Raw genomic sequence first — 16,563 nt, forward strand, 5'->3', positions numbered from 1 at the left:
CGGGGAGCGGATGACCTGAGTTCCAGACTTGGTCCCCTCCAGGCTCCATCCCGGTGTTGCCCTAAGAAGCCACCTAAACTTGAGGTGGTTTCGTTCACTGCAAAATGAGGGGAGTGGATCAGTGCACAGAGATGAATTTAAACGTGAGACTCTACTCACGCTTTGCATATTTAAATCCATAAATGTAAATTTAAAACCATACATGTATATATCATTACTTGACTCGTCAGAAATCGCGTCCTCCTCCCCGAGACTGGGGGCCTGGTTCGGCGGACCCGGGCGGGGCTGGCGGAGCTCGGCAGAAACCAGTGGGCGGACTGACAAACTAACAGAGGGCCAGCCCGGCGGACTTGACCCCGCGTCCCCCGCTCTCCCTGCCGTTCCTAACTCCCGGGCGGCCCCGCGCGCAGCCGTGCGTTCCGCGGCCCCGCCACCTGCTCCCGGCAGCCAATGGGGCGCGCGGGAGGAGGGGGGGGCGCGCGGGAGGAGGGGGGGGGGCGGCCGGGGCGGGGCGAGGCTACAAAAGGCCGAGCACCGGGACACCCTGCTGCGGGCGCGCTCTCGGGGCACTCGGAAGGAGGTGGCCGAGCGCTGGGCACAGTCGGCTTGTGGACCAGGCGGGCACGAGACGATGCTGCGGGTGCGGTGTCTGCGCGGCGGGAGCCGCGGCGCCGAAGCGGTGCACTACATCGGGTCTCGGGTGCGTGCGCCGCCGCCTCATCGGGCAGCCGCGTGCTCTCTTCCCCCTCTCTTTTCCTGGCTTTCCCCCGCCAGCTTTGCACGACCCTGTCCTTTCTGGGCCCCCTTGGAAGCTTGGCTTCAGGAGCCTTTGCCGGCTGCCGGAAGCTTGGCGGTGTTCCAGGGGAAGGGGGCGTGCGTTGGGGCCACACCCAGTGGGCACAGCTGCGGTCTGCGCGCCTCGGGTTGCGTTGGCCGTCAGCGCGGGGGGCGCGGCCCTCCCCAGCCGGAGGGGGCGAGGGCGACAAGCAACACCGCTTAGTGAAAAAGGGCGGCCTTTTGGCGGCTCATCGCTATGGGTGGGCAGAGAGTTGGGCATGCGTGTACCGTGGATGGACGGGAGAAGGGGCGAAGTGGGACTCGGGGACAGAGGGGGAGCGAGCAGGCTCATTCTAAGTGTAACGTGGAGTCCTGAGTCGCGAGAGGAGTTGGAGCGAGTTCGGTCTGTACCCAGATTTCTGCCCGGTCCTGCCCTCCGCTCTCCTGGTATGCAAGCACGCGCCTGCAGCAAACCCTCCCTAGCTCCTGGGACGGGAATAGCCAGGCAGTTTGGCTTCCGCCAGCAACTGGCTTCAGAACAGTTGTCACTCCCTCCTGCTTTTTAGTCTCCACCCTGGCTCCCCTCCTGCCTCCTTCCTAAGGCTTTTAACAGAACCGGATAGAGATTTGTGGGGTTGAGGTTTGCCCAGTGTATGAGGGACTCTCCCTGATCTAGAGTTTATGGGCTCTACATTTTCAAAAGCCTTTTTTGAAGTTCTTAGATCTCCTTCCTAGTTGTTTAAGTTTGTACCTGGGTTAGTTAATCCTTATCTTGCCTAGGGTACTGTGGACCATCTGTAAAATAAGCCTATGGCACTTGGTCACTCTCTCATAATTGCAGTGCCAAATAATGTGAAGTGTGTGTCAGTGAGGACAAACTGATGGTTTGAAGCTGATTATTCTGAAAGAGAAAGTCATTTAAAATGTTTCTATAGTTTCATTTGCGTGGGGCGGGGGGAGAGGATCCTAATACTAGTAACCTTTGGTACTGAAAGGGACAGGAGGCTCCCTCCCCCAGCTGGACTTGGCAGGGAGATCCGGAGCCACTTTCTGTGGTTTTCTGGGAAGAAGGGTGACCCACCATCTGCAGAAACTTGCTTAAGGCTTGACTGCAGAAAACCATTCCGAGATATAAATGGGGGTGTATGGTCTTTGGGGACAAAATCTTCTGAGAAGTTTTAAAGAGTTATACCAATTAACATAATACATAAAAAGATAATGTATAAATAAACACAAAAGTAAAATCTGTAACCCCACTACCCACCTATCCACTAACATCTCGGTTTACATTCTCCTAAAAGATTTTAAATGCCTGGCTGTGTTATCCTGGGTTTTCATCCTACCTCTACTTCCCCCTCCCCCAAGTACTGTGCAGGACCACACAATAATCTTTTCTTTGTTCTTGGAAGCTTGGAAGAACTGTTACGGGATGGGTGCAGCGAACTTTCCAGAGCACCCAGGCAGCTACGGCTTCCTCCCGGAATTCCTGTGCAGCTGACGACAAGGCCACTGATCCTCTGCCCAAGGACTGCCCTGTCTCCTCTTACAACGAATGGGACCCCTTAGAGGAAGTGATAGTGGGCAGAGCAGAAAATGCCTGTGTTCCACCATTCACTGTGGAGGTGAAGGTAAAGCCAGGGTTTCACATGTCTGAGCGGGTTCATTCCTCATGGTCTGCAGTCTGGCTTCTGCTCCCACTCTCCTCTGTAACTGTGTTCACTTTAGCTTACCCAAGACTACCCAGATCCAGTGGCTGATGATATCTTAACTTGGCATCTCTGCAGTATTTGACACTATCTACACCAATGATTACTCCCTCCTTCAGGTTTGGGGAGACCGTTTCGGGGGGGTGGGGGGGATATTAGTTCTTTCCCTATTCCTCACATCTTCTTCCTTTACGGTCTGTAATGTTGGGCTGAACAGAATTTCACTGTAGCTGTTCTCATAGCTTCCTCCCACCCCTACACTCTGGTCCAGATCTCTCTCCTGAATTCTGTCCATATGAACACGTTAAATTCCTTGTTGGATATTGCCACTGGACCTCAAACATGGCACATTTGAGTTCAGCTGCCAGCCACTCTGCAAAACTGGGACGTTCTTCATTCCTTCCTTTCAGTTTTGGGCATTCCTATTTATTCAAGCTAAAACTTTTATTTATTTCTCCTTCAGTCACATCCTCCACATCCATTCTCCAAGATCGAACAAGTCTTTTATCAAAATGAACCTTACCTCCATCCCTCTGCTACTGCCTTAGGTCAGGATCTCATCTACTGCCTGGACTATTGCAGTGAACTCCTAACTGGTCTCCCCTATTTGCTGCACTCTCTAAACCACCTCTAGCTTCTATCAGAGTAATTTTTTTTTTATAAATTTACTTATTTATTTATTTTTTGGTGCATTGGGTCTTCACTGCTACATGTGGGCTTTCTCTAGTTGCGGTGAGCAGGGGCTACTCTTCGCTGCGGTGCGTGGGCTTCTCATTGCGATGGTTTCTCCTGTTGCGGAGCATGGGCTCTAGGCACGCAGGCTTCAGTAGTTGCGGCACGTGGGCTCAGGGCTCCAGAGTTATTAGCACAAAAGAACTTGTTTTCCATTTGGAGAGGTATGATGTTTATTACGTAGAAATGAAGACTAATACTAAGTATCTTATGGCAACTAGCTGGCAAGGCAGTTGAATTCAAATACCAGGAGAGCTAAGGGAAAGGCAATGACCAAATGCTGAATAGTTAGGAAGTCTTCTTCCTAAACGAAGAAAATAATTCTTGAGTTAGACCTTGAAGAGAAGGTAATAGAAAAAGTCATAACTTCTTCTAGTTGTTCTGAAACTACCTTTGGTTTTGATATTTGAAATTTGATGAACAGATTAATTTATGTATCATCCACATGTTTTAAAAAGGCACGATCTTTTTAAAGTCTTTTTTTTTTTAATAAGTTTATTTTGTTCATTTATTTTTGGCTGTGTTGAGTCTTCGTTGCTGGGCGCGGGCCTCCTCTAGTTGTGGTGAATAGGGGCCACTCTTCATTATGGTGTGCAGGCCTCCCATTGCGGTGGCCTCTCCTGCTGTGGAGCACGGGCCCTAGGCGCGTGGGCTTCAGTAGTTGTGGCTCGCGGGCTCTAGAGGGCAGGCTCAGCAGTTGTGGCGCACGGGCTTAGCTGCTCCGTGGCATGTAGGATCTTCCCAGACCAGGGCTCGAACCCGTGTCCCCTGCATTGGCAGGCGGATTCTTAACCACTGCGCCACCAGGGAAGCCCTGAAGTCTTTTCTTGAAAGGAAGTCCCATCCCCTAACCATTTTAATTGGGTGGAATTAAATTTCAAATTCAGACAATAGTTTATCCTTCTATTTGTCTTGAGAATAATTGACTTTTATATCATGTGATCTTACGGAATCAGAATTCTAAGACATTATTTTGAGTTCTTTGTCACTTGATTTATGATTTTAGATTTTGAAATTTCATGGACTTTTGGAAGGTGTGCCAGGCTGAAGTCAGGAGATCAGGATTGAATTAGGTATTTGATAAAAGCTTATTAGCTAATCTCAGTTAATCAGCTATTTGACCTTGTGACCTTGATTCCACAAATTTCTGGGCCTCACTAAAATGAAGATATTAAGAGGGTTGCTATCTACCTAATGAGATTAAATAGGAAGGTAAAAGGTTACATGTTACTTATTTTTAAAGGACAAAACTACAACTCATTATAGTTGTATGGATGCAATTTGCCAAGTCTGTTGAGGGTATAATAATTGTAGATAATAGTAGCTTTAGCAGTATTGATTTCATTCATTTGTCTGGTTATTTCTGCTTTATGACACATAAGAAACTAGGTATCGAGGGAGAGGAAATTAAATCTAAGACACGCATGGCCAACTAGAAGGTCATACCTTCTAGTTGGAGAAAAATGACACAGATATATTAATCAGTTTGGGACCAATGAAATATAAAATAGTGTAGTAAACCATTTATAGGCAGTTAGAGCATAAGATATGTTGGAAGACGTAAGTGCTAGAAAAATTTTATGGGAATGAGGAACATAGTCATCAGGAAGCACAATTTTTGAAAGCTATGTGGCTTTTTATTCTGCAAACATGGTGAATACTTTCCATCAAATATGTGCTTTTTGTTTTGCTTTTGTCTTTTTTTTCTAAAGCCCTTGATAAAAGGACCTTTTAAAAATACAAAGTCGAGTGGGATGAATTGGGAGATTGGGATTGACATATACACACTACTATATATAAAATAGATAACTAATGAGAACCTACTGTACAGCACAGGGAATTCTACTCAGTGCTCCGTGGTGACCTAAATGGGAAGGAAATCCAAAAAAGAGGGGATATGTGTATACGTATAGCTGATTCACTTTGCTGTACAGCAGAAACTAACCCAACATTGTAAAGCAACTATACTCCAATAAAAATTAATAAAAAAAATACAAAGTCGATCAACGTTAATGTAATATCAGTTTGCAGCTGGATAAATAATGTTTCTATTGAGATTTCCTAGCCTTCCAAAGACAGTATTTAAAATTCATTTGGCAAACACCCCTAAAGGATTTTAGGCTCTGAGAGACTATCAGGTTTCTAGGAGTGCAGCCACATGTCTGCAACAGATTATTAAAAACATCCCATGCTAAGCATTTAATAGTGTTTTTTTATCTTGCAGACACTTGGTAAATGATTGCTAACTTACTTAGCAGGGTTGTAAAGGAAGTGTAAATAATTTCCAACTATCTCTTGGAAAATGTAGTCTGGCCTGATCACTCAGACTTTGTCCAACCTTAGCCAGAGTATGAACTATACAAGAGAATTCACACTTGTTCAAATAACTTTTTTCTCCCAGGGAAGTTTATATTTATCAAGCAAGCTTCACTCTGCACAAATAGTCACATGGGATACTTTGGAATGTGTCCAGCAAGAAAACATGGCTGTGCAGCAGAAACTATTTCACCCAGTGTTAAATTTTCAAAGACTTCTTGTCCCCTCGTGGACTGTTAGAGATGTGCCTGGCATGAGAAGGAGGAAGTGGTGAATGGATGAGTAGTACCAGGATGTGTCTGAGAGGAATATAAAGAGTCATTATTATCCTCTCCTCTGGTTGCTACTGCAGGACCTCCTAGGAGTAGAAAACAGTAGAGTGCTCTTGTTTTGTTCTGTTTTTTAAAAGAGTGGATTGATCTTAACAAGCAATCAAATTTTTAATTCTGATAACATTTTTCATGGGCCAGAAATCGAGCTTATTGTTTACCTATAGATCTTCAAAAGTAAAGCAACTAACTGATCATTTAGACAGGGTTTGGCAAGGTTTTTCTTTACAGGGCCAGATAATTAATGTTTCAGGCTTTGCAGACCATAGGTCTCTGTCACAACTACTCCACTCTCAACTCTGCCACTGTAGTGCAAAACCACCACAGGCCATATGTAAATGAGTATTTCTATGTTCCATAAAACTTTATTTGCATAAACAGGCAGCAGTCCAGATTTGGCCCATGGACTTTAGTTTGCCAGCCCCTGTTTTAGAGCTTCACTGGCATCTCCCTGTTTGCTGAAGACCTGTTTTTCAGATTCTTATTCCCTCCCCAGCAGGCTCAGCTCCAGCCTAATTGATGTGAACCTAGGTATTGAACTAACAAGAGGCAGGTCTGCTTCCATATGTTTGATATCTATCAGGCTGAGGTGAAAGTGGAAGTAGAGACATATAATCTGGAAGAGACATGGTCTTTGACATTAAAGAGCTAGACATCTAGATAGCCTGTCTCATTACCCAGTTTCCCCTTCTTTATGGCACTTACCATAGTCTGTCTGAAGTTATCGGACATGATTAGGGCTAGTGGTTGGTTAATCAATGATATAAGGAAACACTTTAAAAACACCTGCTTTAACACAGACCTGCTAGAGAATGGACTTGAGGATACGGGGAGGGGGAAGGGTAAGCTGGGACAAAGTGAGAGAGTGGCATGGACATATATACACTACCAAATGTAAAATAGCTAGCTAGTGGGAAGCAGCCGCATAGCACGGGGAGATCAGCTTGGTACTTTGTTACCACCTAGAGCAGTGGGATAGGGAGGGTGGGAGGGAGATGCAAGAGGGAAGAGATATGGGGACATATGTATATGTATAACTGATTCACTTTGTTATAAAGCAGAAACTAACACACCATTGTAAAGCAATTATACTTCAATAATGTTAAAAATAAGAATAAAATAAAAATACCTGCTTTAAACATTTTTTAAAAACTTAAAACATATAAATGTACGTTGCTTTGCCAATCTTTTGATGAAGGTCCAAGGCTTTTTCTTAGCATTTGGATCTTCTGATTGGAATTCTGCTTTATGTGTCTTAATAAATTATATCCACGTGTGTCTCCTACATTTCCCAATGTATTTTTTAATTTGAGAAATTTGCACATGGAAAACAATCTGAATGAAGAATCCTTCCAGACTTTTCCACTTTTGAAAACCAGTATTTTATAGTTGTTGTACCTACCCTAATTCAATAGTAATTTTTAGCAAATTGAGCCTTTTTAAAGCATTCAACCGCTTTCCATTCAGTTGTCTTTTAAAATGCGTATAACCCTTGGACACTTCCTAAATGTTAAGATTTTTTTTTCAGCTACTTAAAAATTTGGGGATTTGCTTATCAAATCACTTTTTTTTTTTTTTTTTTCGCGGTACGCGGGCTTCTCACTGTTGTGGCCTCTCCCGTTGCGGAGCACAGGCTCTGGATGTGCAGGCTCAGCGGCCATGGCTCACGGGCCTAGCCGCTCCACGGCATGTGGGATCTTCCCGGACCGGGGCACGAACCCATGTGTCCTGCATCGGCAGGCGGACTCTCAACCACTGCGCCACCAGGGAAGCCCTCAAATCACTTCTTTTTATGGTGAAAGGACCTGAAGCACTATGAAAGCTTAGATGAATTGGGGAGAAGAGAGGTTGGTGAGGAGAGACACTTTGGCAGGGAAGTGTAGGAAGCACTAAAGGTAGACTTGCACCGCTGCACAGGTTTGCCAAGTGGTGATTCTGTTGAATGAGAAAATAATCAATAATGGCTTTTTAAGAGAAACAAAGCATAGTTGAGAGTATGTCCCTAACCTTTAAGGGAGCAGTGTCCTATTTTCCTAGAAAGTATCTTGAAGTGCTGTTTTTTAGACAGAATTCTGGGATGCCTGGGTAGCCCATGGTTTTATCTTCGTTTAGGTGTGCTTTTATTCTCTTAAGCTGTTTTGTTTGTTCTCTTATTTGATTTCATTGAGACTGTCTAATGGGAGCGTCCATGTCCTATTTTGTCTATGAAGCATGTAAAAAGTGGCCCAAGAGCGTTCCAAGCCCATGTGAGGGCAGACATGCTGTGTGTGGTAAGGCATGAGATCTCAGGCAGAAGGAACAAAAGGTCTCAAAACATCCAGAGAATTTAGAGATCTTCATTCAACAAATATTGAGTGTCTTCCCAGAGTCAGTGTGCTTGGCTCTGGGGATGAACACTGCACCAGATGTGGTCTCAGTCTCAATTCCAGTAAGTTATACAAGTAATTGTTCACAACCTATGAACCTATCTTGAGCTGTAATTTTTTCCTGTAAGTATTTCACTTACTTTCTTCTGGTTCTAGGCCAACACATATGAAAAGTACTGGACTTTTTACCAAAAGTATGGGGGCCATCATTTTCCCAAAGATCATTTGAAAAAGGCTGTTGCCGAAATTGAAGAAATGTGCAATATTTTAAAAATGGAAGGAGTGACAGTGAGGAGGCCTGACACCATTGACTGGTCCTTGAAGTATAAAACTCCTGATTTTGAGTCTACGGGTAAGTGATACTGGATACTTAAACTGCTAGGGTCTTAATTTTTTTATTTCTCTCAATCTGTAAGGAGAAAGCTCTGATTATTTCTCAGAGATCCCTTTGTTTTAATAATCCTTCAAAACTTTAAAGATTATTTAGGAACAGTTTGGTTCTTTTTGGTAAGACTTAGATGTACACATTTTAAACTCCATTGTAAATCTAGAATTCCTTGAAAGAAGCAGTTTTTCTAAACTTCATGAGCATTTCCTTACATAAGACCAGTGGATTCCATTTAATTTTCCTCAAGAACAGAAAGTAAAAGAGGAACAGAAACATTCCCATCTTATTTTTAACTGACACTGCTGCAGGATTGTTTTTGTGCCTGAGTTCAGTGTGTGTTTTTCTTTTAATATTTATTTATTTATTTATTTGGTTGTGCTGGGTCTTAGTTGTGGCAGGTGGGCTCCTTAGTTGCGGAGTTCGGTGTGTTCTAATTTACAGTTGTATAAGTGATCCTTGGCCCAATTTTCATCTTGTGGTACTGATATTCCCTGAAAAACTCTGTTAGGAGTTACAAAAGGTGAAAACTTGGTGGTTCAAGATGTCTTTGAACAAGAGATGCTTCTTTTTCTCTTTTCTTTTTTTTTTTTTCTATTTGGCCTGGCTTCATCATCCCCACACAGAATTCATGTTAACAGTCTAGCATGTATCATTTAATATTTTTTCATTTGCGTATAATTATGTACATATACACGTATAGGTTTTCTGTAATTTTTATTTTTTTACCAAAGAATGAAATCACATGATATAGACTCTTCTGTCTTGGAAATTAGCATCACTGAAGTTGCTCTGGAACTTTCTGGCCTGACAGGTTTATATGGTGCGATGCCTCGAGACATCCTGATAGTTGTGGGAAATGAGATTATCGAGGCTCCCATGGCCTGGCGCGCTCGCTTCTTTGAGTACCGCGCATACAGAGCAATTATCAAAGACTACTTCCGCCGCGGGGCCAAGTGGACAACAGCTCCTAAGCCCACAATGGCTGATGAGCTTTATGACCAGGTAAGTCCCCAATTATGGGAGAGCTTATTAGTAACTTTTCTAAATAATCCACAGAGACTGAGAGATTCTCTGATACCTTGTATTTATTATGTATTTCAGAAGCTGAGATGACCTACTTTTCGAAAACTGATTGTTTTATGATGAAAATAAGAGTAAATGATAAGTTATAATAACAGTAATAATAATAGCTAACACTTATTGGTGTTTACCACGTGCCAGATCTTGAACTAAGTACTTTATTTACATCCTCAGTCCTGTTTATTTTTCACAACAACCTCATGAGGGAGTAGTTTCATTCCATTACAGAGAGGAAAACTTGTCTAAAGGCGCACAGCTATTCATTGGTGGAGACAGAACAGTCACTAGGCTGAACTCCAGCCTCTTCTAGAAAAAGAATTTGGTCTGTAGGCCATATTCACAGTAAAAGGAAGTATATGTCTCTTATTAGATCACTTACTATTTGATCACTTATAGAAAGAATCAAAAAATGAAAATTTCTTTAACCCTTTATGGGTTTAAAGACAGAAGTAAGTAAAGAATCTATTACCCAACCGCATACCCAGTCAAATTTGGTAGGGGATGCATGGCATCGCATTTTATGGTATGAGTTAGGCTCAGGGCCAACTTCCTTTTTCAAAAGAACAGAATGACTTCATCTTGCAGATTTTCAATACTGTAGATAGATACATAAATCATTGGATGGGTCATGGAATATTTTCAGTTTCATTACTGCCTCTGTACCACTTGCTTCCAAGTATCAGGAACTTGTCATGCCTAGTTTTTAATTTTTTTGTTGGTGGTTTGGTTTATTTTGGTTTGCTTAGCATGGGCCTACATCTTCCCATGCCTGTTTCAGTCTAGAACAGGGCCGTAGTATTTCAGGAAATGATGATGTTGAACTAATTTTCTTCGTAATGAAGGCCCTATGAGTCATCTCCTCATGAACCAAGGCACTGTGTGTGTTCATTCTTGTTCCAATTAGGATTACCCCATCCATTCTGTAGAAGACAGACACAAATTGGCTGCTCAGGGAAAATTTGTGACGACTGAGTTCGAGCCATGCTTTGATGCCGCTGACTTCATTCGAGCTGGAAGAGACATCTTTGCACAGAGAAGCCAGGTTGATAAAGGCTACCTCGGAAATTTCTCACTTTATTATTACATTTTAAATTTCCGAAATTAAAATATTTTCATCCTATTTTTAGTTATCTAAACATAGAACCAAATCTTTATAGGTTTATGTCTCCTTTTTTATTTTCAGGTGACAAACTACATGGGCATTGAATGGATGCGTAAGCATCTCGCTCCAGACTACAGAGTGCATATCATCTCCTTTAAAGACCCCAATCCGATGCACATTGATGCCACCTTCAATATCATTGGGCCCGGTCTTGTGCTTTCCAATCCTGACCGACCATGTCACCAGGTAGGGGAGTTCTTAGGACTCTGGAAAATCAAGAGATTTGGCAACTGAAGGAATTGCCACTATTATTTTAAGCACTTCCGTGATTTCCTAATGGTTCTAAACGACAGATTCAGCAATGCTCACATTATTATGATCAAACATTGGATTGCTTATGTTATATTTACTACAGGATGTCCAACACTCAGAAATATACACTATAGCCGTGATAATTAGTGTAGTGTCATCAGACTCTGACTTTGGCTGCTTGCTGCTGTCAGAGCCTCAAGTTTGTGCGTATGTGTGTGTCTTTATTGAACAGCGTGGTATTATCTCATAACTTGCAGCCGAGGTTCCTCAGCAGATGAATTGCAAACAAGATGATCTCTGCATGTCTGGGGTAACACCACTAGGCAGTGGGTGTCTTCTTCCCTCTCCAGTGGGGCTCCCTTCAGCCAGGCCCACCCTGCAGGGGAGGAACAGAGCCACTGCACTGCAGCAGGTCTATCCCCCCCTGCAGCCTCCTACTTCTGCCCGCTGCCCCCTACTTCCAGTTGGGCGGTGAGTGATTTTGTGTTATTTGCTGGGCTGTAGTGCGCCATTGCAAAATTCACTATTTTACCATATCACTGTTCATTTCTATTCTATATATTTAGACCAATGACCAAGATTACTTATTCACTTCATTTAAATTTATTTATATATAATTTACATAAATCAATTATATATATTATTAAATATTTATTTAATATAATTTATATATTAAGTGGGTATGTGAACTAGGGATGGTTGGGTTATAATAGGTCACTAGGGACAGTTATGGTTCTTTGAGGGTATATTCCTAACATCTGTCTTTATACCATGGTCACAGACGCAAAGTGACAGACTATGAAGTGGATGGACTATGGGTTTGACATAGTCATATTTTGTTTTCTTACAACTAAGTAAGAGGAAATATTTTCATCTCATCTTTGGTCTTTTAAAAAATCTCTGAAACCTGTGAAAAGCATAAGAATATTTTTAAAAGCTTTAACATTTCTGTTACTTTTTAACTTTAATCTGGCACTCTGAGGACTTTATGTACATTTTAACTAAGATTCAGACAAAATCATCCAAATGTTTTGAAATTTTAATTTTTTAATTTTGGCAGTTGAGAAGACAGCTTCTCAAAAAGAATTATTAATCATAAGGGCTATCAGAGACCAAGAATGATAAGAATAGTATCTATAGATTTAAGCCTCTTTGGGTTTGGGGGGGTTTTTTTTATTTTGGTCTTGCAGATTGATCTTTTCAAGAAAGCAGGATGGACCATAGTTACTCCTCCAATACCAGTCATCCCAGATGGTATGTTTACTTTTGTATACTCATAGCCTAAAATAATTACTTCAGTGGCCAAGAATCTTTCACCTATAGACAGCAGCCTGCATATTAGCAATTTAGAATATTTCTCTGGTAAGCAGTAAACTGGTGCTTGGCACTACGGGTACTAGAACAAGGCTGGACTTGTGTTCACAACCTCTCCTTCCATAGAAAATGAAAATGAAAAGACAGGAAAAATCAGTACAAAACAATTTGACGGAAAGCAAGAAATGGCTTTTTAAAGACAACAAGACGAAATTCAAATGTGTAATGAGTATGGATTGATTCATAACATTTACAGATAGTCTTAAGATTAAAATAAATTTTCACAGGGAAACTGAACTATTGAAAGAATTGAGCTGTCACTTGAATATTCTTCACTTCTGAATCCTTGCTTTAACCAAGAATAACAGCAGACATGATTTAATCGTTATTGCTATTTTTAGATCACCCACTCTGGATGTCGTCCAAATGGCTTTCCATGAATGTCTTAATGCTAGATGAAAAGCGTGTTATGGTGGATGCCAACGAAGTCCCGATTCAAAAGATGTTTGAAAAGCTGGGTATGTACCCAGCATAAATGAAACATGTTCATATTCAAAAATATTAAATGAGAAGAAATGACATGCTAGGTCTGATGTATGATTTATCTAATTAAATTTCTGTTCCTTTTAGAAGTACCAAGTTGTTATTTCGTAGGTGGACAATATACTTGTTTTCAACAATCACAACCTCAAAAGGTTGGAGATGCATCCCAGGCTCCTTAGACACCCCCTGAGCAATAAGTTTATCAGTCTTCTATGACTTATCTAACTTCCTGGTGCCCAAGTGTGGAGAGCTACCCCTTTGCAGATAAGCATATAGATGATTTGGCCCTTCGCCAAATAAGAAATTGTTGGGGTCCTTTAAAAGTAATTTGTCATTACATATTTTAAAGGACGTATAAGGATACAGATATAGAAGTGACTTATCTGTGTGATAAGCACTGTGAACAAAGTAATGAAATACAATAGAGGATGTCAGTAAATCATTTCAGCTTTGAACTAAAAAGCAGAACTGGTTATTACTTGGGTGGGAATTTGCTTATCGTGGTATTCAAAATTTAGACCAGTTATTCTATACTGAGAAAAGCGTTGAAAGAATTTTCATATCGCTGTTATTAGGGTGCAGAAGTGTGTGTTTATCACTATCATTCTACTTGACATATCCTAAGTGTCGAATAAAGCCAGGCAGTACACTTATTGAAATCAAGTCATGTTTTGATTTATGTCTTATATTTCAGATGTACTACTCAGAAGATATTGTTTGCCCCTTTGAAACATCCCTCTTTAATGAAGTATCAGTTTAAAAAGATTAGCCCGTTAGTTTTAGATTGAGCCCAATCTAATGATTTCACCTGTAATGCTATCCCACTTTTTTTTTCGTGGCTTCTGTTAAATAAGCCAGTTGCTTGGGTTCAGTTTCCTGTCCTTTAAGATTTTATTGTTTCTCAACTTAAAATATTATTAAGTACCAAATATCTGATTTATAATTTTGTTTTTAATAAAGTCTTTTTGAACATAGGGAACTTGTTAAAGCAAATTAAATTCTCTCCAGCTCAAGGTTATATGGCTCTAGCCATCTGACTAAGATAGATATGTCTTTCTATCAGGAAACACATACTCATTGTTAAAAGCCCACTTCTTATCCCAAGCCCACTCCTGAACCCGTGTCCAAACCCTGTTTTTACTCTTCAAAGCCCTGCTCAGTCTTACTTTCTCATGAAAGGCTTTCCAGATGACTCATGCTGCCTTTCTAACTATACCAGTGGACCCTTTAGCAACTCTGTAGCTTAGCTTTCCTCTCAAAATAATGGATTCCTTGAGAGAGGAGAATAGATTTTCTTTTTAAAACCCCATTATGCCAAACACAACAGATTCTTCCAAAATACCATTGGTTGACTGGGCCATGTACATCATAACCATATTAATACAAATGGTGCTGGATTAAACTAATTGCCTGAGTAGCTCTGATACCTGTATGACCATACAACCCAGATGAACTCTGTTCCATTGTTTCCTTAAGGTGGCCTGGTCAAGCTAATTATGTCAGATAAACTCTGCTTGTATGTGGGCAGGTAAAGTCAACTTTTCAGGTTGGCTAAATTATACTTTTCTTACTAAATTGACATGGTAAAATTAGAAACAGTCTGACAAAGTAGTTAAAGCATAATTCTAAAAGGCCTTGAAATTTTACTATTTGGATTGTTTCTGAACGTTTGTCAGATATATCCGCTCATGAAACCTGTTGACTTGTGAATAGTCAGTAGAACAAAATAGACATCAGAGTCTCTGCTGACTTTCTGGTGAAGGTTTTATATTAGCAGTGGAATAGATCAGATGAAATATAATTGACGAATAAAATTGAAAGACTATCCTGGGGTGGACTTATGGGTTAGAACCACAGTATTCCTACCCATTTTTAGGCTCATTTCTATAGAAGAATCTTCATGTGAGTCCATCTAACTGGCCACGTCTCTCTCTTTCCATGCAGGTATCAGTACCATTAAGGTTAACATTCGTAATGCCAATTCCCTGGGAGGAGGCTTCCACTGCTGGACCTGCGATGTCCGGCGCCGAGGCACCCTACAGTCCTACTTTGATTGACCAGGCCTGCTGGGGCTTGGGGCTGGGCCTCAAATAAAACTAGGAAGCTTAGGGATAAGGTTCATTCTCCTGCTTTAAAAAGTGCATGAACTGTAGTGCTTTATACAATCATATCCATAACAGGGGTCTTAAGCCTGGTTTATTTTTATTATTTTTCTTTGATAAAAGGAAAATAACCTGTGCTAGATCTTACTCTCTTCTCCTAAATATTTTACTGTTTGGCTTCAAGCATAAAAATTTGGTGAATGTCTACCAAAACAGAAATTAGTCATTTGAGTAACTTGGCTACTAATATATTTAACCATCTACCTCTGTTTTTAATTTTCTTTCCAAAAGGCAGCTTGAAATGTTAGTCCTAATCGTCACTTTTTTTTTCCTTTTTGCTAAACTTGTGAATGTTTGTATCACTTCTTTTTTCTAAATAAAAGACTCAGAATGTATACAGATCTTATAGAACCAGTAATTGTCTCTTTTTCTAATAAGGAATTTTGGTAATTTTTAATTTTTTGTTTTTAAAAATAACCTAGACTATTGCAAACATTTAAGTGAATTTTCCATGAATATTTTTAATATTCTCATCTCAACATTGGTGATATTTGCTATTAAAAACCTTTTCATACAACTTACCTCATTTCAAGTGATTTATTTTAATCTCTTTTTTCTTCTTTGTCCAGAATTTTAGAGGAATATTTAGTGCAATAGGATATAACTATCAGTTCCAATTCCTAAATTTTGATGTTCAGTATCTAGTGGATACATTGCATCTTTGGTAATCTAAGATTTGTGTACAGATGTGCAAATTATTTAAAGCACAGACTTTAAAAGCATTAAAAAAAAAAAACTAATGGAGGTAAAACCTACATGCGATGTGAAATAATTTTAACGTTGGATACGGTACATGTATTTTTATTCTAATAAACTTTTGTGTTCCAGAATGGGTTTTATTAGAGTTTGGCATCAGTCTAACCATTTTAAGCATAAGTAAATTATGGGAATAAAGCTCTTGGAACAGTGTTCTAATGCTTTGAATTATTCAATATATTCACCTCCAGTAGATAAAAATTTAAACCTAATGCTTGTATTCAGAAATGTTTAGCAGAGTCAGATTTTATTTATTAATTAATCCAATCAGTCAACAATATCTGAATGTCTTCTGAATATAAGGGACTAATCCTAGGCTCCAGAAGAGGAAAAAAAGTCTCCATTCTCTAGATACTCAGTATTTTGACCCATGAAAAATCTGTGGGGTGAGGATGGGGGGAGGTGTACTTTGAAGTGGTCATGGGTTTCGACCGTGCCTTTGTAGCCTAGTGTCTTTTTTCACGCACCACAGAAATACCTGCCCATTCTACACTCGACTGAATCCTGCTTAAGAAATCTTACAGGGGCTTCCCTGGTGGCACAGTGCTTGACAGTCCGCCTGCCGATGCAGGGGACACGGGTTCGTGCCCCGGTCCGGGAAGATCCCACATGCCGCGGAGCGGCTGGGCCTGTGAGCCATGGCCGCTGAGCCTGTGCGTCCGGAGCCTGTTGCTCCGCAA

At 41.0% G+C, this 16,563-nt stretch overlaps 1 protein-coding gene across 1 annotated transcript; it reads left to right on the top strand.

The window, feature by feature from the left end:
- The first annotated feature begins 495 nt into the window (after nt 1-495).
- Nucleotides 496-15,958, top strand: GATM (glycine amidinotransferase). The gene is made up of 9 exons (XM_029239399.1): nt 496-700; nt 2,187-2,405; nt 8,383-8,578; nt 9,426-9,616; nt 10,599-10,736; nt 10,878-11,042; nt 12,299-12,362; nt 12,824-12,940; nt 14,910-15,958. The coding sequence occupies exons 1-9, from the start codon at nt 632-634 to the stop codon at nt 15,020-15,022; spliced, it is 1,272 nt and encodes a 423-aa protein (XP_029095232.1). The 5' UTR covers nt 496-631; the 3' UTR covers nt 15,023-15,958.
- Nucleotides 15,959-16,563: the final 605 nt, after the last annotated feature.

Source organism: Monodon monoceros, unplaced genomic scaffold (genome assembly GCF_005190385.1).
Source record: "Monodon monoceros isolate NGI ecotype Baffin Bay Population unplaced genomic scaffold, NGI_Narwhal_1 Super_Scaffold_21, whole genome shotgun sequence".
NCBI classification, from domain to species: domain Eukaryota; kingdom Metazoa; phylum Chordata; class Mammalia; order Artiodactyla; family Monodontidae; genus Monodon; species Monodon monoceros.

Bases quoted from the DNA above. Each gene is read 5' to 3' on its own strand.
- GATM (XM_029239399.1), top strand. From the start codon at position 632: ATGCTGCGGGTGCGGTGTCTGCGCGGCGGGAGCCGCGGCGCCGAAGCG. The intron at 701-2,186 runs GTGCGTGCGCCG...TGTTCTTGGAAG, and splicing joins TGCACTACATCGGGTCTCGG to CTTGGAAGAACTGTTACGGG. The intron at 12,941-14,909 runs GTATGTACCCAG...CTTTCCATGCAG, and splicing joins AAAGATGTTTGAAAAGCTGG to GTATCAGTACCATTAAGGTT.